Source organism: Plutella xylostella, chromosome 13 (genome assembly GCF_932276165.1).
Source record: "Plutella xylostella chromosome 13, ilPluXylo3.1, whole genome shotgun sequence".
NCBI classification, from domain to species: Eukaryota; Metazoa; Arthropoda; class Insecta; order Lepidoptera; family Plutellidae; genus Plutella; species Plutella xylostella.
Genome location: NC_063993.1, coordinates 4,035,804 through 4,056,606, shown reverse-complemented (window position 1 = coordinate 4,056,606; position 20,803 = coordinate 4,035,804). Strand labels below are relative to the sequence as shown.

Genomic DNA, 20,803 nt, shown 5'->3' with positions numbered 1-20,803 from the left:
GCTTCTGAGAAATGACGTAAGGGTGTTACATGCCACGAGCGAGTCCACATGACCAATCAATATCTAATAAAGAACGGTCCACTTTACCCACGACTCATTTACTTTTTTAGGTCAAATCAAACCAACAATAGGAGACTTAGAATTCCTTTTACTCTGCCAGGATTTCGGCGAGATTAATGTGTTGCGATTCTTTATGTCTTTCGGGTCTCCACCTCCATTCTCTGAGAACGGATTGCGGATTCAGTCTGAATTGATTGTATTGTATTGTTCATTGTTATGATTATAATCAATTAAATCTGTATTAAAATATGCATATAGCTACTTAGACATTTTATGTTTCTGATAGCGGTAAGTACCTATAGTTAGTACCTACCTATGTTGTTTGAAATAACGTTTGAGTCATATTTTTTTAAACTATAAACATTATTTTATTTTACTAGCAATGTTCGTAAATCATCATTATATGTAAATTTAGGAAAAAAAATGGGCCCAAAATTGTGCTAAGGACATTAAGACACAGACCTGTCTAACACAACACAAAGTTTCTGGCCGACACAAAAGAAAAGTAATGTAATTTACAAAGTTTCAATTTTGTGTAATGGAGATGGACTGCTGGGCATGTAGGAGGCTCCAGATGTTTACAAAGTTCTTAAATTGTTCAGTCATGTGAAGAGTTTACGTACCTACTTCGGTACCTACTTATTTACTTAGAACAGCTTATGTCAAATATAAACAACTCGCAACTCTGTATCGTTATAAGTAAATAAATAAAATAAAATATTTTTAGGAAATCACAAAGTATATGACTTCGTTTTCTATATTCTATTAAGTATATTCATTGACTTAAATATTACTAGCGTCCTTTTGAAATCATTGATTATATTATATTTTATTCTATTCTCTGTCGGGGTGTAAGTACCTGCAGCTGGCTCTCTCGAGTGGAACCTTTGTGCATATCCACAAGGTCTAAACTGCCTTCCTAAGCTTGGACCATTTCCCACCACGCTCGTCCACTGCGGGTTGGTGGGTTCACATATATATCTAGATGTGCTAAATCTAGATTACTAGGTTTTCTCACGACGTTTGCCTTCACCGTAAGAGCGATGGTATATAGGTACATTGTAGGTACTTAAATTCAAAGAACTCATTGGTACATGTCAGCGCCGGGATTCGAACCCGCATCTCTGGCGTGAGTTGCGGGCGCTTACCCGACTGAGCTACCAACGCTCCTGACTTTATAATTTAACATAAAATATTCAAGATTAGATACGAATTTACTTTACGTGATGAAATGAAAAATTACCATGAGTGTGAGAGTACCTTACCTAGGTAAGAAACCTAGATCCACACCGCAGTCCCAAACAAGATATCACTTACGGAATAAAAAAATAGATAAGAATAATTGACATTTACCCGTTTATTATCAAAAATAAAGTTGTACCTCCTGCCTACATTATTATTAAATTATAAAAACTGTTTAATTTTGAACTCTATACTCCATCTACTTTCAAATTGTTCCAAACAAAACTTTTTAGTCAGAGCATTCACGAAAAGGTTTCCTGAATAATTCACAGATGGCGTTTTACAATTATTTGCTACGAGGCTACGCCGTAGCATAATTTGGCCGTAGTATAAAATAAATTAATTCAGAACTTTTGTTATCTCTAATTTAAAGGCACTTTCCTTGGCTCGGCTTCGTTAATGACCACTTGAGGTATATGATTCAGTTGTTCAGTTCTACCAGGCTGCGCCCTCCTGTAGCCCCAGGCCAGATGGAGTACTAGTGTACTCATGAGTACGAGGTTGGCGAATATCACCACCCAGGACAGCAGGAACACGTTGCTTCGGCTCGATGCAGCTGCTGTGAACAATTTACCGTTTAAATGTTTAAATGAAACTAGCAAGGAATGTTACTCACAGCGTTAAGGATGTGTCTATGTATTCATCGAAATGCAATGCGAAAAATGTAAAAGTAGGTTTTTGAACGTGCCTGTAGTCGTCGATCGTGCAATTCGTGCAGCAGCGCTTCGAAACTTCATTTTTTTTATTTGACCCCCCAGTTACGTAGTATATAACGTACCTTCCTCCCCGCCATCGTCCGTAGTCAGTGCGTGGTTGGTGGCAGCACTGTACTCCTGGCCGTTTCTGGCAGCCACCACGGTCCAAGGGTGGCGGTCCAGCACCGAAGGGCTCTCGATACGTAAGCTACACTTGCCCACCGCTAGGTCACTCACGCTGTGATAGTCAGATGGCATGTTGTTTGTGGTGAAACCTGAAAATTATTATAATTGCAATAAATAATTTATTGAGGCAGAGTAAGAATGGTATTGTTTTAAAATCTATATACATAAAGTTGATGTTCGTTAGTCGGCTTAAAACTCGAGAACGGCTAAACCGACTTGCTTAATTTTGGTCTTGAAATATTCGTGGAAGTCCAGGAAAGGTTTAAAAGGTAAAACTGTAAGGGTAGGGCGGGTTAGAGTTAAGACGCAGTATGAAGTTCGCTGGGCCTGCTAGTAAAATGATATTTTTAAGCTTTTTAGTCACTTACCAACACCGTCAATGCGTACGAATCGGCAGTAGTCCAATTTGGAGTAAGAAGTTCCTTGAATTATCAGCGCACCGGCTTCATCCTCAAATTGGCTTACAGTGATATGAGCTGAAATTTATTTACAGTGTTCAATTTTATCATTGAACCACTTCAAGGCTCAATAAGCTACCGGGAAAAAAAGAAAAAATATACAATGAAGCGATAGTTTGGATTTTAAAATGTTTTGTAAAAACTACACAAGCGGCCGTTACACGGGTTCCTTATCGACGTGGATAAGGTCGTTTAATGTGCATTCCACAGCACCGTATTTATATCACGAAGCGCGATATAGTGACGTTTATCTACGTCGATAACAAACCCTCTGTACCTACTACATAGTATAGTATCAGACAAAATACGGTCACACACACGCCTCTCAGCGCTCCTGCCGAGCAGACGTGTACCTCCGCTGCAGTCTCCTTGCCTGCCGCCCCGCTGCGACGCCCCGCCGTCGCCGCTCTCCGCGACGCCCCGCCGTCGCCGCCCCCGACCCCTCGCCGTGGTCGACCGGTGCCAGTCACCGCTCGCCGCGCGCCGAGGACGGACCTCCTTGTTTCCGGACTCTTTACAAACGATTATTGTTTCTGGACTTGCATACGATTTTGAAAATCCACACCATTCTTGTGTGGTCGTATCGGCTGATACCTTGCGGTGTTAACGAACCCGATTACGGGGCACTGACCCGGCTGCCCGATATTTCCCTTTTGGAAATATCAACTTACCGGACGGGACTGGAACCATCAGCCTTGGGGGAACTCCTAGTTGATCTCCAGTTGTCTCCCTCCCACCCCCTCCTCATCCCTATTTCCTATTCCCATTGGACTGTTTGGAGTCGGTCTACGGCCCGGCTTCTCGGTCCTTTGGGCTGTTAGTGTAGGGACCGTTAGGACCTGAACTCAGGTACCCGTAGGGACAACTACCTGAACTCAGGTACACGCAGGCGCAATTGCACTACCTGCGCCTGCCTAGGGACTGTTAGGGTCAGTCAGGCACGCGTACCTTTTTACAGGTACGTAGTAGGTACTCTATCTGCCCCCCTGCCGCAAGGCAGGGAGGTAACACTTAACCTCTTTTCAACATGGATTCCACTATGGACTCCATGTTTGAAAAGCTGCTCCTCTTCATACAACGTGAGGACCCTTCGCTTTTCCAGAAGGTCCTCACAAAATTTCAGCTTAGTTCTGCGTCGCCTGCCGCTCCTGCATCCAGCCATCCTGCTTCGCCTGCCGCCATCAGCCCTCCGGCTTCTCCTGTGGAGCCATGTCCGTCATCTCCTGACGCTGACTTCTCGCCTGCGTCACCTGATGAAATCGTTTCAGCGTCTCCTGCTCGCCGTGTGCCCCGGGTCATCCCAACATCGCCAGTATCTCTGTCCCTCCAATGTGCTCAGCACAGTAGGTCGTCGTCGCCTGAGGCTATGGACGTAGCTCATCCTTCGGACCTCTCGGACTCCGCTTCATCCGCTGACCCTGACGACGGCTTCACCGTCGTTGGAGCCAAGCGAAAGGCGAAGTCGAAGCTCCCTCGTCCGGCAGCGAAAGCTGTCAGAACCCAGCTCCCCCCTTCCTCTCCTACTCCCTGCCCTCTGCTCCCGCTGTTCCGAAAGGTCCGAAGGCGAGAGCCCCTCCATCTCTGATGCTCCGCGACAAAGGTTCCTGGAACTCTATTTCCCAGGCCCTTGCCGCAAACAAAATCGGTTTCACCAAGGCCAAAAACACCAGAGATGGTATTTTGGTCCAGGTGCCCACCTCTGGCGATCACCGCCTTCTTACCAAACTTCTCGACGAGCGCAAGGTCGAGTACTACCACTGGGAGCTCCCAGAGGACCGCCGCCTAAGGGTAGTGATCCGGGGAGTTCCCAAGGAACTCGACTCTGCGGAGATCATGTCGGATCTGAAGGCGCAGTCTCTGCCGGTGCATGAGGTTCACCGCATGTACGGGCGAGGCAAGCGGGTCATTTACGACATGATCCTCGTCATCCTTGACCTTTCCCCTGAGGGGAAAAAGATATTCAATATAACGGCCATATGCCAAATCTCTGGGCTCAAGATTGAGAAGCCCTACAAGAAGTCGAGTCCCACGCAGTGCCACAACTGCCAATCCTACGGGCACTCCTCTACTGTCACGTCAGGGCGCGGTGCGTTAAATGTCTGGGCGACCATCACACCCACGACTGCCCGCGCCCAAAAGATCCCAAGGAGTGTACGGAGGCCCCTGGTTGTGTTCTGTGTGGGACGCTGGGACACACAGCCTCATATGGCGGCTGCCCCCAGCGCCCTCGTAACCGTAGGGCTCCCAAATCCAAGCCCAGTCAACAACAAACTTCATCATCATCTATAAAGAAAAACCCTAGTCCACAAGCGCCTTTAGCGGCCCTTGCGGACGCGTCGGTAGCCACCCCACCTAACGCTTGGGTTCGACCCCCAACCATAGCCTCACAAGGACCAAGGCAGGCACCGTCGTCGAGTCGGATGAATGCACCCTCTCGGGTGGTTCCCCCGCCTCCCGCGACCTGCCCGCCCTCTTTAGGACCATCACCGCTGTCTCAGTCCTCGCTTCCATCCCCGAGGAGGGACAACGGTGATCCAAACAGGGACTTTCAGCTCGCGATAACCCAACTGAGTGAACGCATGCTGTTGATCCAACAGAATGTGTTCGCTCAGTTCCACCATCTAAGCTCGGAACTTTCCGCCCTTTCCAATAAACTTTCGCAATGACTTCTAACACCTGTAGAACTAAACCTAGGTCACTAATGTTGGGATTCTTCAATGCCAACTCTCTTAAAGATCAAAAAGAACAGATTCACAAGTTCCTCAACGATCATCACATTGACATCCTTCTTGTGCAGGAAACTTTTCTAAAGCCTCACATGAAGAATCCCAACATTAGTAACTATAAAATCATACGGCATGACAGACTGTCGTCCACCCTCGGTGGTACACTTATCTACTACCGTAGTGGACTTCATGTCTGTTGTGTCAATACCCCGGAGCTTGTCAGCCTCGAGGCCTCAGTGTGCAGGCTGGCTATGACCGGACATCCGGATCTGTATATTGCCTCTTGCTATCAGCCATCAGGAAAAGTAATTAAAACTGAGGACCTTAAGTCACTTTTGGATATGGGGAATAATGTCATACTTGCAGGGGATTTTAACAGTAAACATAAATCTTTTAACTGTAGAGTCAATAACCCAAACGGTTATATTCTTTTTAATTTCATGGATGAATACATGTTTGATGTGGTGGCTCCAATGGAGCCTACACATTATCCATTCAATCCTGAGCATCAGCCAGACATTTTAGACATTGCACTTTTAAAGAACATTTCTCTTTCTTTAAATAAGCTAGAGGTAATACACGAGCTTGACTCCGATCACAGACCGGTCATACTGGGTCTCGGAGATGCCAACTCCCTCTTCTCTCCTACCAAAACCATAACTAACTGGGATAGGCTTAGTCAGCGTTTAGGTTCGGCTAGTCCTTCTGACATAGCAAACTTACCTTCTCAAATTAACTCCACAGTAGAGATAGATACGGCGATCAATGCCTTGAGCGGTCACCTTCAAACAGTCATCACTGACTGCACCAGGCGGGTTCCTGCGATGACCCCTCATCGTTGGAGGTTGCCTGATGATATGAAGGCCCTGCTCAGGGCAAAGCACGCCGCCACTAGGGCACACGACCTCTTTCCAAGTAGGGAAAACAAGGATAGGCTCCGCTCTCTGCATCTCAAATGCAAATCTAGGATGAAGGCTCTACGTTCAGAGCGGTGGGATAGCCTGCTGGATGATATTAGGCCAACCCACACTGCTTTCTGGCGTCTTACACGCGCGCTTAAATCGGATACCGTAGTAGACATGCCCCCCCTGTCGAAACCTGATAACTCCCTCGCCTTCGACGACGATGAAAAGGCTGAATGTCTCGCCCTAAGTCTAGAGGCGCAATGCTCTCCTTCGGAAGAGCATCCCGACAGCACATTCATCCAAGTCGTAGACGAGGAAGTAGGACGTAGGGTTAGCTTACCTCCAGTAGATTCTCTCGACCTCGTGACGGTATCCGAAGTTAAGTTAGTCATAAGGGACCTTCATTGCAAGAAGGCTCCTGGCTCTGATGGCGTCTCCAACAGAGTCCTTAAGAACCTCTCAGCCTCGCTTATCCTCTTACTAGTAACCATATTTAATTCAGCTATGGCGAACTGCTATTTTCCAGACCTCTGGAAAATAGCAGACGTCATAGGAATACATAAAACTGGCAAAGCTAGAAATTTACCTTCTAGTTACCGCCCCATCAGTCTTTTAATTTCCTTAGGTAAGGTCTATGAGCGGCTGCTATCCGACAGGCTCAAAAAGATAGCATACGCTCAGGGCCTCATCCCCAACGAACAATTTGGTTTTAGGGCCCAGCACTCTTGCGTCAACCAGGTTCATCGTATCACGGAATACATCTTAGATGGTTTCCATAGGAAGAGGCCGAAAGGCACTGCAGCTCTCTTCTTCGACATAGCGAAGGCTTTCGACAAGGTGTGGCACAACGGCCTCATCTTTAAGCTCTTCACGTTAGGCATCCCGGATCGGTTAGTGCTTATTCTCCACAGTTTCTTGCTCCACAGGTACTTCCAGTTTCGCGTCGAGGGTTCCAGATCATCTCTTCATCCGATTCGTGCAGGTGTCCCGCAAGGGTCAGTTCTAGCTCCTCTTCTTTTCTCCTTATACACAAGTGACATCCCCAGACATACGCATGTGTCGCTAGCATTATATGCTGACGACACAGCGATCTACTTAAGGGATAGGTTTAAAGGCAAAGTCCAGCACGGGCATCTCCAAAGCGCAACCAACGCCCTCGGCGAATGGTTTCGCAAATGGAGAATGGAGGTGAACCCGGAGAAAAGTACCGCAGTGTACTTTTCACGGGCTCTCCGCCGGCCCAACACTGCTCCTCAACCCAACATCACTCTGTTCGGCAAGCCTATCCCTTGGTCCGACCATGTCAAATATCTGGGTGTCACTTTCGATAGCAGACTGTCTTTTGCTAGTCATATACGTAGGGTTAGGAATAGAGCTTCTCTCTATTTAGGAAGACTAACTCCTCTGTTTCGAAGCAAAAAGCTCTCACTACGCAGCAAAGTGAGACTCTATCTAACTTGCATAAGACCCGTCATGACCTACGCTAGCGTAGTGTTTGCTCATGCTTCGAACAGATATATCAATTCTTTACAAGCAATCCAAAATAGATTTCTGCGCAGGGCGACAGGCGCGCCTTGGTACGTCCGCAATTTCAACTTGCACAAAGATTTGCAAATCCCTACTATCCGACAGTATCTCAAAGTCTCCTCAAACCGCTACTTCGACCAAGCGGTTAATCACATGAACCCACTAATTAGCAAACCGGCTAACTATCACGTTTTCCCTGAGTTCAAACAGAGGCGACGTCGTCCGAGACACGTTCTCTGTGACCCGGACGATGAGATCACTGTCCGTATTAGGGAGTTGCAAACCTTTGACTCCCCGACCCCTGCCTCGGCAACTGTCCCACTTAACTTTTACACACCCCGCCCCAGACCCGGGGGAGGGACTCACACTCGGACTCGGCCTTTTGCCGGTCCGAATCGTAGGGCTAGGATCCTTCTCCACCAAAACAGGTACTATACCCGCGTCAGGTACATTCCTGGCCGGTTCTCACCACCTCCATCTGGTGACGGGTCACTTAGGTAGGTCTCTCTTTTTAACTGGGTGAAGGCGCCTATCGGCGCCTCCCCCACAGTTAGGGTAAAACTGAATAAGTCCCTTATGGCCGACTTCAGTAAATAGGTTTCATTTAGAAAAAAAAAAAAAAAAAAAAAAAAAAAAACTACATAGTATGTATACCTGTCCCCTCTGCCGTAATATCTGAACCGATCTTGGCCCACCCCTTCAGCAGCTATGAAGACTTCTCCCGCTGGATTCCGGAACTTGCAGACCTTCACTTCCAGATGAGGGGCGACGGAGCAGGACAGAAATATTGAGGGCTGCGCCTCTCTCACTTCCACACTTACTGTGGGCTTTGGATCTGAAAAATTAATAGGTACAGGTAAAATTAATACATACAAACCTAGTTTGCTACAGGAAGTAAGGGATATCAAGTTCTTGTCCTTCATAAATAATACTGTAAGTACATAGTAAGTTTTACAAAAAATATAAAATTTCTGTGCAGATAGCAGATACATGGCTATCTCTATCATAATTATCAATAAACCAAGAAATTTTTAACATAACTTACCAACAATAGTGACATCGAGTGGGTACTCCGAAAGCTTTATTTGTCCCGGAAGAGCCACTTTCAGAGTCAACCATCCACTCTGGTAATCGTAATTTGGCCCCAGCTGCAGTTTGCAGCGTCCAAAGTTCTCAGCGACGGTGTAGCCGTCTTGGTCTTGTATCATGCAGTATTGGGATTCCTCTGGTCCAATGTACTCATTGAAAGATTGATGTTTTCTGAGACTGATTCTGTAGTTATTTGTGCTTCCCTCAGAACTGGAACCTAGGATAGTTGGAAACATGCTATTTACGTATTAAGTAATTAGTCGAGATTCCCAAGTCGTCGTAATTTAGTTTATTTATGTCTTTTCTGGTAGCTGTAGTAGGGGTGAGAAGACAAAACTACATAATTTCGGTTCTGTATATAATTAATAAATAAAACTTACTCGCGACAGTCAAATTGAAAGTGGCTCTCTTTGTTATTCCAAGGCCATAAGAGATCTTCCAGAGCCCCTGGTCTTCTTCTGATACTGAACGGATTAAAAACCCACAGTATTCTGGGTTAATGACGTCCACCTTTCGGGTGGGAAGTGGTGCTTCTATAAGGCAAGTATCCCCAGGGAAAACTTGTTCGGCCAAGCGAAGGTAAAGATCGTTGCCTTTCGTCACTGTTGATTCGTCTTTGGGAAATGTATCCACTTGTTCTGAAATTATTTTATTCATATTCAAACTCATAATTAATTATTTCGCCACCTCTCAGTGAACGGTACAGTGCCACAAACTTATCTGTTCCGGTGAGAGATTTTAAGTTTGCCAGTAGTGGTAATTCGCTCTTGTGGTTTTAATAAACCCATCTAATCTATAATATATAAATATATAATTCATTCGGATCAATTTCGGATCAATTTAGTTCGCTCTCACCGGAACAGATAAGTTTGTCGCACTGTAAGTACCTTTGATGTGTGCAATTTGCGTACTTTTATACAAAAAATCTTAAAAACCATCATTTCCGCTTGAAAGCGTATTTCTCAAAACAACCAACGTGACCACGCTCTCTTCATGCTTATTGAAATTTTTTGAAGCTACCTCCCAATACCCAGTACTCCAGCACCTAGAATGTAGGTACCTTTTTTACATCCTTTATTTTCAAGCATCGGTAATGTAGATAAAATAATCAAAGACACCAAATATTTATAAAAAATATTACAGGTTTACAACCAATTATCTCTACGTGACTAGATAAACATAATTGCTTTAGTAGATCTATATTGATAGAGCTACTAAAACGTCATGATATCAATGAACTTCATATTATTATATTTTTTATCATTTCTACTATAGGTATATCGTATATACCTACACGTGTATACATACACGATTATCAGGATTATAATTATGTTTGCAAGCATTGTAATGTAAGTAGAAACAAAAACTACAAGGTATAAAAATAACTCTTTGCGTGCGTAAAATTATTTAAAATATATAAAAAATCCGCCGTTTAAAAAAAAAAATTAAAGCACAGCAAAAAAAAAGAAATGATAGTATACCGACCGAAATTTTAAAATATGTAGGTATTTTCTGGACTTCGTAATACACCTTTCAAACACAAGGTTTAGGGACTCGTTTATAAAATAATGATTGAATATAATATTACTAACCTATAAGGACAACTGTGAAATTGAGACGTCTTTCTTCAGTAAATTTGCCTTTGTAGCTTTCCCTTGCTATCAACACCCACTGGCCTGCAAAGGCTGGATACAGCATCTTGATAGTGACACCACATGATATATGATGCTCTTTATACTCCTGTACTCCTTCTAGTTTCTCTTCATCATCGACAATAACCTGTATTCCTTGAGGATTTATTAGGGAACAATCAAGAGTGCCAGTTTTTGCTTTTGCTGCTATGCTTACATTAACAGTACTTAATATTGTGGTTTCATAGCTTTCTGATGGTAAATACGTTATGGGCCCTGTGTTTACAATATCCTCAGTTATATCGCCCTCCTCCGGTCCTGCGGATAAAATTACATAGTTTTCAATAGTTAAATCTAGTATTACTTACTACTAGTAGAATATAATAATATGAAGATGAATACCTGGACTTGTAATAGTAAACTTAAGTCTTCTTTCAAACGGCGTGCCATGTGTAGATTCTTTAACTATGAGAACCCATTCACCTTCGTAATCTTCAGATTTCATCTGCACATTCACTCCACAAACAGTCTTCTTTCCTGCTGCGTACTGAACTCCTGGTAACGTTTCATGTTTAGTGAGGCTGATTTGCTGACCTTTCGGTGATCTGACCAGGCATTCTTCAGTTGCACGCGCTTTATTTCTTCCAATGAAGACAGTCACATCGTTAGACGTGTAGTTTTGTGACGGCAAATATTCTATTTGGGCTTCGACTTCTGCGTCAAGATTTTCATCTGATCCTGTAGATTCTGACAAATAATGTATGCTCTATTAAATATTAAATACCATATAGATATAATTAAAAATAATTATTAGAATGCAAAAGGAAAAGAAATGAATGAAAATAGATATAAACATACCAACACTTGAAATCGTGAAATTTAACCTTCTCTCAAATTCAGCTTGTTGGGATGCCTCTTTGGCTACTAGGACCCAGTCTCCTAGATTGTCGCCAAGGTCTACTTTCACATTAACTCCACAAACAACTTTCTTCCCTGTGGCGAGCTGGACTCCTGGGAGAGTTTCTCCCTTGGAAAGGTTTATTTCTGTACCGTCAGGTGTTTGTACTACACATTCCTTGAATTGACGGTACTTATTTAACCCTATTGTGACAGTTACATCGTTAGAAACGAAGTTTCTAGACGGCAAATATTCAATTTGCGGTGCGACTGCGTCAAGGCTTTCGTCTGAACCTGTGGATGCTGAAAAAATACATGTAGATGCCTTGCCTTTATGATTGAATGACGTCTATAAAATTTACCGAAAGACTGAAGAAAAACTGTGTAAAATTAAAACCGTTAGGTATTATTTAACATACCGACACTCGAAATCGTGAAATTTAACCTTCTCTCAAATTCAGCTTGTTGGGCTGTCTCTTTGGCTACTAGGACCCAGTCTCCTAGATTGTCGCCAAGGTCTACTTTCACGTTAACTCCACAAACAACTTTCTTCCCTGTGGCGAGCTGGACTCCTAGGAAAGTTTCTCCCTTGGAAAGGTTTATTTCTGTACCGCCAGGTGTTTGTACTACACATTCCTTGAATTGACGGTACTTATTTAATCCTATTGTGACAGTTACATCGTTAGACACGAAGTTTCTAGACGGCAAATATTCAATTTGCGGTGCGACTGCGTCAAGGTTTTCGTCTGAACCTGGTGATGCTGAAAAAATACAAGTAGGTAGAAGCCTTTCTTTTTTTATTGAATTAAGTCCATAAAATTTTCGCTAAATTATGACGGAAACCAATGTAAATTTAAAAAAATTACATAGATTTTAACGTACCGACACTCGAAATTGTGAAATTTAACCTTCTCTCAAATTCAGCTTGTTGGGATGTCTCTTTGGCTACTAGGACCCAGTCTCCTAGATTGTCGCCAAGGTCTACATACTTTCACGTTAACTCCACAAACAACTTTCTTCCCTGTGGCGAGCTGGACTCCTGGCAAAGTTTCTCCCTCAGAAAGGTTTATTTCTGTACCGTCAGGTGTTTGTACTACACATTCCTTGAATTGGCGGTACTTATTTGATCCTATTGTGACGGTTACATCGTCAGTTATGAAATTTCGGGATGGCAAATATTCGATTTGCACTTGATCCAGTTGGTTTTCATTTGATGGTTCTGTAAAATAAAAAGTTACTTAGATATGAAATTTGATCGTGTAAATTGTGTAAAATGTACAAGGTGGTGGGCACATTTATTTCGGGTAATGGAGGTCATGAGGATTTTTCTATCACCGATATTTTTTTATTGGCCCATGTGCCAAACAACACGGTTGTATTTGTTTATTTTTTAAACTGTATTTATTTGTTGTCCAATGGTTATAGTTATCCAGAATCACATGCCGAGTCACCCCATTGCGGCTTACCGTAGCACTTTATACACTTTTGATTATGAAACTAACCTGCATTTACCACAGTTATTATGAGAGACCAAATTATTAGCAGTCGCATGTTGACTGCTTTAAGAGAACGTAACGAATAAGACTATATTTTAAAAACAATTTAAGATTATCTAACGTGGTAGGTACTTTACCGTACATATCAAGATATCGAAAAGTAGGTAAACTTACCATGTCTTTGATATTTTAATTGTATGATATTCAATTGTGAATTTATCGAATCTCAGATTTGTATTTTTATTTACTGGATTTTGATGCTACTCGTAATAGTGTCTGTTAGAATACAACGAAAAGCGCCATCTATAAGTTATGAGGTAAGGTTTTTGTAACTTCTATAGGCGACGAGTCTGGCTCGAGCTTTTAGACGGAGGAACAATAAAAAACAAAACGGTCGGTTGCCACAGAATACACTGAAAAGTTTCAATACTAGAACAGAGATGGAGTTAGAGATTGGTATGGTTGATGAGGTTCACTTTAGCGCTTTGTTTTTAACCGACTTCGAAAAAAGGACGAGGTATGTATGTTTTTTTTTGGCACAGGACTGGTCCTCTATAAAATAAATACACTGTATTTTGAGTCAAAAACAAACAATACACTGTATTTTGAGTGAAATTTGGTCAGAGAGCTCTTTATTCTGATCAACTTTTGTTTACTTACCTAATTCCCATACCTACTCATACAAGTAAGTCAAGTATTTTGTATGGGGAAGCATTTTCGTTATATCAAGCTTCTGAACTACCGAGAAAGGTAAATCTAAATCTGAGGGATTTAGATGAAATGTAATATTCAAAACTCAGCTACCTTTATACAAAAACCATTGCGTTTTCGTATAGGTAACTAGTACTAAGCTAATGTTTTTTTTTACCATTCCTTAGTGTCTATTTTGTAGGTGTTGCTTCCTTCCTATAGTTATACCTACTTTTAGGTTCAGAGTATTGTAAAAAGTTTTTAAGTACCTACTTATTTATTACTGTCCTAACTCCGCTAAAACCTTTTTTCAGTTTAAATACCGATGACCGTTTCTGCGGTCAACCGCATTTAAGTTAAAGAATACAAAGACCGTAAAAAACTAATTATTCTTAACAAAGAGTTGATAAAAACTCAGACGGGCGCCTATGAGTTAATCATAGTTTACCGATATTAGGATAATTTATAGCCGTTTAATACCGCATTCAAACTGGCAGAGATTTCATTATTGATCTTATTTTTTCCAAACAGTAGGGTACCTTGCGTGTCGCGTGCGTTCATTTTTTTCTTCTATTCGGTCCTGTTTTGGGGTTGGGCACAAAAAACAATGGGTACCTAACTACTGGGCAGTGACTACTGGAATATAATTTTTGATAATTTCATAAATTATACGGACCGTATCAGACAATAATGGGTCGCCGTGGGCACTGCGGCAAGCGTGCGTATTCAAATCCATTGAAGTTACAAAACAAGAATTTGAATAAACGTTCATTTATTTTTTGTAACAAAAAATAGGTAATAGTTTAGGTATAGTTAGTTAATGTATTTAATAGGTTTACAATATTAAATAAAATAAGTAGTTTTGTTAAATATAGAAGTGACTGCGATGCAACATAACACAAGTGCGATTCTTCGGCCCTCTACATCGGCATTGCACACGCCGTTTCTCCATACATTTATGAAATTTCGTTTGATACCTTTTCAGTGAAAGACAATTAAATCCGTTCGGGAATAAAAGTCGTAAGAAAAATGCATGCATACATGTAAGTGTTTATAACAAAACTATTAGCATGCACGTCGACAGAGGAGACTAGGTTGACCATGCCCTTTGGTCCAGGGGGGTCACTGTATATGACGAAAAACTAAGTTTCGGACCGCCGCGTTGCGCGAGCCCCGACTTTATCTTGTTGTTGTGGCGATTGCACGAAAGTTCCGGTTCGTTCGTTTTTTGTCAGTAAGTATAGCAGCGTGGTGGTGAACGGATATGACGCTCGACTTTTATTCGTGAGGTCGTGGGTTCGAATCCAGCCATGTACCAATGAATTCTTTAGAAATAAGAAATTTAAGTACATACAATTATTGTAGTATCCTTAAGCTTGTTTTTTTCTTATGTATTATTATTACCTATATAATTCAATAAATAAAAAAATAAAAAACCACGTGCTTTTACGGTGAAGGAAAACATCGTGAGGAAACCTGCACATCTAGTTTTCTACATGTGTACCCTATGTTCATTAGGCTGTCCCGTCGTAGTATGGGGAAATTTCGTTTTCTAGCTTACAGTATCACAAGAGGCACCAAAACTTGCGTAATATTACACTGATTACGAAATATCTAATAAAAATAGAATATCATGTTATCTTGGGGGCTCTACCTCACTTCGAATTTTAGTAACTTTCATACAAAAAAAAATAATACCAACACACGTTTCAAAATAATCGATAGAACATTTCAAAATAATCGATAAAACAATGAAGTGTTTTAAGTAATAGCTATAAATTTGTTAGTTAAAGGGATATCTTTTAAATTTTAGATATTTTTATAAGTTAAACTTCAGTAATTGAGTAACTCGCTCTTTATTGGATTGAAATTGAAGTTTTGATCCAAAAATCGATGATATGATGATCTTGACATTTATTGTTATTATATTCACAAACACTATAATAGCACATTATTGTGTTAATTTTTGTACAAAAGTTAAAAAAATGTATGGTGGATATTAAAAAAAAATGCAAAATTTTGAAAGTTTGAACATCGGTAGAGCCCTGAAGATATTTTTTTTAAATAATAAAACTATTTGATTATATATGACCCAATACGCAACTTTTAAGAGGACTTGTGCAAGGGAAATATAATATAAAAAAAGGTCTGACGGGACAGCCTAATGTGCATTGTGCCCATTCCAAAACTGCGATACTGCTTGTGAGTCTCGTGACCTATCTCCTGAGTGCAAATGTATAACGAAAAGCGGGTGACTCACTTGCAGGTCACCTCTGACTACCCCTTCGGGGATTATATATTATATAGACAATAAGGAAAAATCGCCGCGAGTACTAATGTATAAAAAAACTATGAAAATAGCGTTTATGAAAATGTAAAATGTTGTGATGATTTGATAATTCGTTGGCGTATGTGTATCGTCTCTGAAGGAGCATACTTTGAAGGTGATAAAATAAATTTGGATGAATAACAAACGTTTTTTGTTTTATGGATATAATCCCGATACTTTTTACACATAATGTATATATGTAGATCGACCTCTACTCTAGGTAGCCCAGGCCGCCTGGTCAGGTTTCGCGGTGGAGCGATGCGCGCGCGACTGCGCCGGCGCCGCGTGGCTGGCGGTCATCGATTAGCGCGATAGGTGTCGCCTGTCCTAAGATAGGGTCGCCATTTTGAATTGGATTTGAAATTGCGGAATTCATATTTCATAAATAACATTTTGTGATGGTGGTAATTGATACACCAAGGGAAAATTCAAGGCAAGAGAAGACCTGGCCCTAGAAGAACGCACTGGCTACAGAACCTCGCTGAATGGTTCAATATGTCCACCATAGAGCTGTTCCGAGCTGCAACAGCTCAGGCCAAAGTGGCCATATTGATGCCGACCTATGATTGTAGATGGAAAGAATAGTGGAGACAAACATAAATCGAACCAAAGTAACAAAAACCATGATGACAAGATTGTTTAGGGGTCCAATTTTTCAAACGATAATACAGGTTATCATTTTCATATTTTATCGACAGGATATCTATCTATGTATAGGCGATCGTGTGGATATCTATCTACGATTGAACTTTTATTACTTAATCGATTCGTATAACTTTCAGAATTCATAGTTATTATAAATGATGGTTAACCTAGCATTTGTTGAAACCAAGAAACATAAGTAGCCAAGTGCTTACTAATGGTATTGCTTACTATCTTCGTAATGTAACGGCACCGTAACGTAGACGGTAAGTAATATGAAAGATGAAGTCAAAAACAATTACTTTTTACAAAATACACTCATGATCACGATCACGAGCAATGAAAAGGTTACAGTCACATATGGAACGGCAATGGCAGGTGGAACTTTTTCATTGCACGTGAGTGTAAATGTCACAAAATAGGTAATTTCACAATTTATATAATAACTCTGATTGGTCCCTTCAAACCGAACTTTGTATATACTTTTTACCTCTCTCCCGGTCTTAAAATCGAACCTAGAATTACCGACCATATTAGATGGCGACCCAATAAACGATTCGAAAATTGGAAGTGAAACCTTACCGCGTAGCGAGGCGCCCGCGCCCGGTAGCATCGCCCCCGTCAAATGTTTTTTGTCTCAATTCTGACAGATCGAATTAAAATAAACGGACAGACAGACGGACGGATCGTCCTGTATTCGGTTACGTGTATAACCAGTGGGAACGCCGTAGGTGGGAGACTCTATTATGGTTATTTTTTTACTTTGTAACGCCGGGATTAGAATACGCAGGTATTATATTAACTAGTGATCGGTGTCGGTTAATTTCTTAGTATGTTCAAAAACACATGGACTCGGAAATACCTATGTAAAGTATTGAGTACTATTTACTGTTGTAAAAGTGGTATACAAGACCGAAAGCAACTTTTGTTTTATGACTTTTGGAAATTCGCATTCTCAGAATGACCCCCTTTCGGCTTAGTTAAACCAACCTGGATTAAAATATCCGAACCATAAATATTTGGCAACATTCCACATAATCGATTAACCTAATCCATTGGAAGAATCAACAAATAAACAAAAACTCTAAATTATTAAGTTACACACCAGAGAGAAAACAAAAACCATAACAACTCATTCGGGTGGAAAAGCTACCGAATTTAAAACCGCATTTAAAAAGTTTTTTTATAAACCGTTAACACTAACAGATGGCATTGTTTTTGCTTCACTGATCCTTACATTCTATGATATGGAATTCGGGATTGGCAGACTGGCTGGAATATTATTGGAAATTTCCTGCAAAAAATGGTAAGTGGAGGTGAAAATTGTGAAAATTTTCTTACAGAGAAAATTACCTAGAAAATAATAATTAGGTATTTGGGTGCAAGTGCAACCATGTCCCCAAACTACTATTGATAGCGTCAGGGTTATTTGGTGTACCTAGTAGGTTCCATAAGAGATACTTACCGCAAACCAGCCACAAAGTCAACAGCAAGCGGCTACTGATCACCACGCATACCTCTATCCTTTAAAAATACTTACCTAACAAAATCTAATGCAAGAAGATACGAAGTAATATTACTTGTTCACGACAACAAGAAAAAAACACCTATTAAGTTTCATCACGCAAGTGAGCCGCTCAAAGACATGGTCATCGTTGAAAAATACTAAAACAAAACCAATTTCATCTTAATCGTACCGAATACTCGAGCGGAGGCAGAGCGATATCCACATTATCAGGTTACCTACTACCTAGGCTACTGGGCGTTAGCACTTCTTGTGAAATGCTGCAACTGATCACAATCAACTATTCCCCTAACCTATAAGCTCATCACCTTAAAGCACACTATCCCTCACCACCGAGTATGGACATAAAACAAAGAGCGCCCCAAGAAATGTAGCCGCTTCGATGATTTTATGGAAACATGACACCGCGTTGCCACTCACAAAAAGAAAGCGAAACGCGACCGAAATTGTTTTAATCGTCGGAAGCCGCACGGCTCGATTAAATGTGAGTAAAAAGTGATTATTATGCAACGGACGCAGCAACAATACAATCGAGATTATGAAATAATTGTTATTAATTGTTGGGAATGTTATCCTGATATCGCGCGGCTTCCTTCAGCCGCCGCCGCCGCCGCCGCCGCCGCCGCCGCGCCGCGTCCACCGAGCTGGAAGGACAGACGTGATGCTCGGTGACGCTGGACGATTTGTTTGAACGATCTTGCGCATGAAATGTTCGCTGGACGCAGCTACCGGTGGTTCGCTAGACGCTACCTACCGCGGGACCACCAAAAAAACCGATAGCTCCACCACGGCATCCGAATTCCTTTGAACCAAATACGTGGGTTTAATCGCACGTAACAATTTATTTAATTTGGTGCGAGTAAAAACACGGATCTTTAGACACGTGAATAAACTAGTTGTCTGTTTTTTGAGATGAGCTCCGGTAACAATGGTATGGGTTAAGGTTAAGAGTTATGTGCAGGTAACCTAACCTGAGGTTAAATGTGAAACGAGGGGCGGCGCCTACCGCGACGCGACGCTTATTCTACTAAAACATTGAATACATACACTCACGGGCAATGAAAAAGTTCCACTCACAAAATTCCGACACCAAACGACCACAATTTTTTCAAAGATTGAATTTAATTTTTTAACATAACATTATCGTTTTTCGTTGGTAATATCCTGATGCTCTGTAAATGTAGGTACTTCAATGTTGCAGCATTTTCCGTTAAGGAGGAATTTTGTGCTTTTCTAAATGGAACCTTTTCATTGCCCGTGAGTGTATTTAGTGTATTCATTTCCATGTGTTAAATCTATTATATTTGTGCATAGATTTTTGACTATAAGATGGTAGGTACTTACTCAGGTAAGAATACTGATTAACGTACAAAGATAGCTGAAAAAAATATTGTAAATATGTAAACATACTTCTAAGATAAAATTGGAAGACTGCCTTACATGATCACACAAAAGACTACTGATGAAATAGCAGAATGAGCCGTTAAATCTGGTTCTGCTAGTTCGCGTGCCGGCGCCCACTCGCCTGCTGGTCCTGCGACCCTGGTACCCTCCGCTCATTATCACAAATAACCACCACTGCCTCACTTAATATTGTTTCATCTATTAACTGCAATCAGCTCAACGGTAAAATGCCAATGATTCTTATAATTTCCAAAGCCCATAAGTTTAACTAAATGATTGGCCGCCCGTTACTTTCCCCGTAAGGGAACCCGCAAATTAACGGAATTCGCGAAAGTGTATTTGGGATGTTAATAAATACACTCGTAGTCAGGCAAAGATGCAGGATATGCAGGTGCTGTAAGACAATGCTCTAAGGGAAACAGGGTGACATAAGTAGTGGCGCAGGGTTTGTTTGGTATGTTTGAGTGAATATTTTGGCGACCGCAAAAACCGCACCTTTTGGGTGACGCGTGCCATCCGCCGATTTAGCCGAAGCGTTTTATTCACTCAATTAGGTGCCTTGCAGAACTTTAATCGTTGATACTGAACCTTAGTAATGCAACACGTATACCATACTTACAATAAAAACATCGTTGTTGTACGTTGTACCATCAGATATACAAATTCATCATTACTTATAAAAGTTATCAAAACATTTGCAGCTGACTCTCCTCGTTTATCTATACTACTCGGGTTTGGTAGATAACCCTAGTTGATTCTTAATTGGTTAACCCTCAAACCAAACAAGTTAATAGCGTTACAATTTTACAATACCAATAAATATATCAACAAATGACATGCAGGTCTCATCGACATTTGGTGCTATTTGTAACAAAGTGGTCGTAAATCAAGATCAGAATTTATATTGGCCATAAACTCGCCACTTCGTTGGCCATAATGAGGACTCATTATCGTGTTTTGTGTATTTTACAATCTTCCAAATTGCTGGTCTTGGTCACACTTTGCTCCGTGAGTAACCTACACAAGTAAAGACAGTCATAAACGACTTCAAACTTTTATGTCTTATATAATTTAATTAAGAACCTACTCAGTTTCAAACTTAAGTATGTACTACAATAAAGTCTATCAACAACCCTCATATTTTTTGCTGGTTTAAAATGATAGAATTTTTAACTACTACGGAACCATTAATATCAGACCGACTGGCCCTTACTGGCCAATGCCCGCTTTTGTTATGATAGTTCAAATTGTTAATATTATTCACAAACAAGCACTAAATTTAGCAAGTCATCATAAATCTC

At 41.3% G+C, this 20,803-nt stretch overlaps 2 protein-coding genes across 3 annotated transcripts; both read right to left on the bottom strand.

Moving 5' to 3' along the window:
• Positions 1 to 1,402: 1,402 nt before the first annotated feature.
• Positions 1,403 to 2,708, bottom strand: LOC125489335. 2 transcript variants are annotated; one of them, XM_048624980.1, is made up of 3 exons: positions 2,552 to 2,708; positions 2,081 to 2,272; positions 1,403 to 1,861 (listed from the first exon to the last, which is right to left on the bottom strand). In XM_048624980.1, exons 2-3 carry the CDS (start codon positions 2,253 to 2,255, stop codon positions 1,665 to 1,667), a joined length of 372 nt encoding a protein of 123 aa, XP_048480937.1. In that variant the 5' UTR covers positions 2,256 to 2,272; positions 2,552 to 2,708; the 3' UTR covers positions 1,403 to 1,664. The 2 variants fall into 2 exon arrangements, with proteins under 2 accessions (XP_048480937.1, XP_048480938.1); XM_048624981.1 differs by having other exon boundaries at positions 1,403 to 1,858.
• A 5,522-nt stretch (positions 2,709 to 8,230) lies between these two features.
• Positions 8,231 to 13,078, bottom strand: LOC105395943. The gene is made up of 10 exons (XM_048625021.1): positions 12,919 to 13,078; positions 12,299 to 12,635; positions 11,836 to 12,177; positions 11,378 to 11,719; positions 10,922 to 11,266; positions 10,481 to 10,837; positions 9,269 to 9,526; positions 8,845 to 9,105; positions 8,441 to 8,634; positions 8,231 to 8,338 (listed from the first exon to the last, which is right to left on the bottom strand). Exons 5-10 carry the CDS (start codon positions 11,022 to 11,024, stop codon positions 8,231 to 8,233), a joined length of 1,281 nt encoding a protein of 426 aa, XP_048480978.1. The 5' UTR covers positions 11,025 to 11,266; positions 11,378 to 11,719; positions 11,836 to 12,177; positions 12,299 to 12,635; positions 12,919 to 13,078.
• Between the last annotated feature and the right edge of the window lie 7,725 nt (positions 13,079 to 20,803).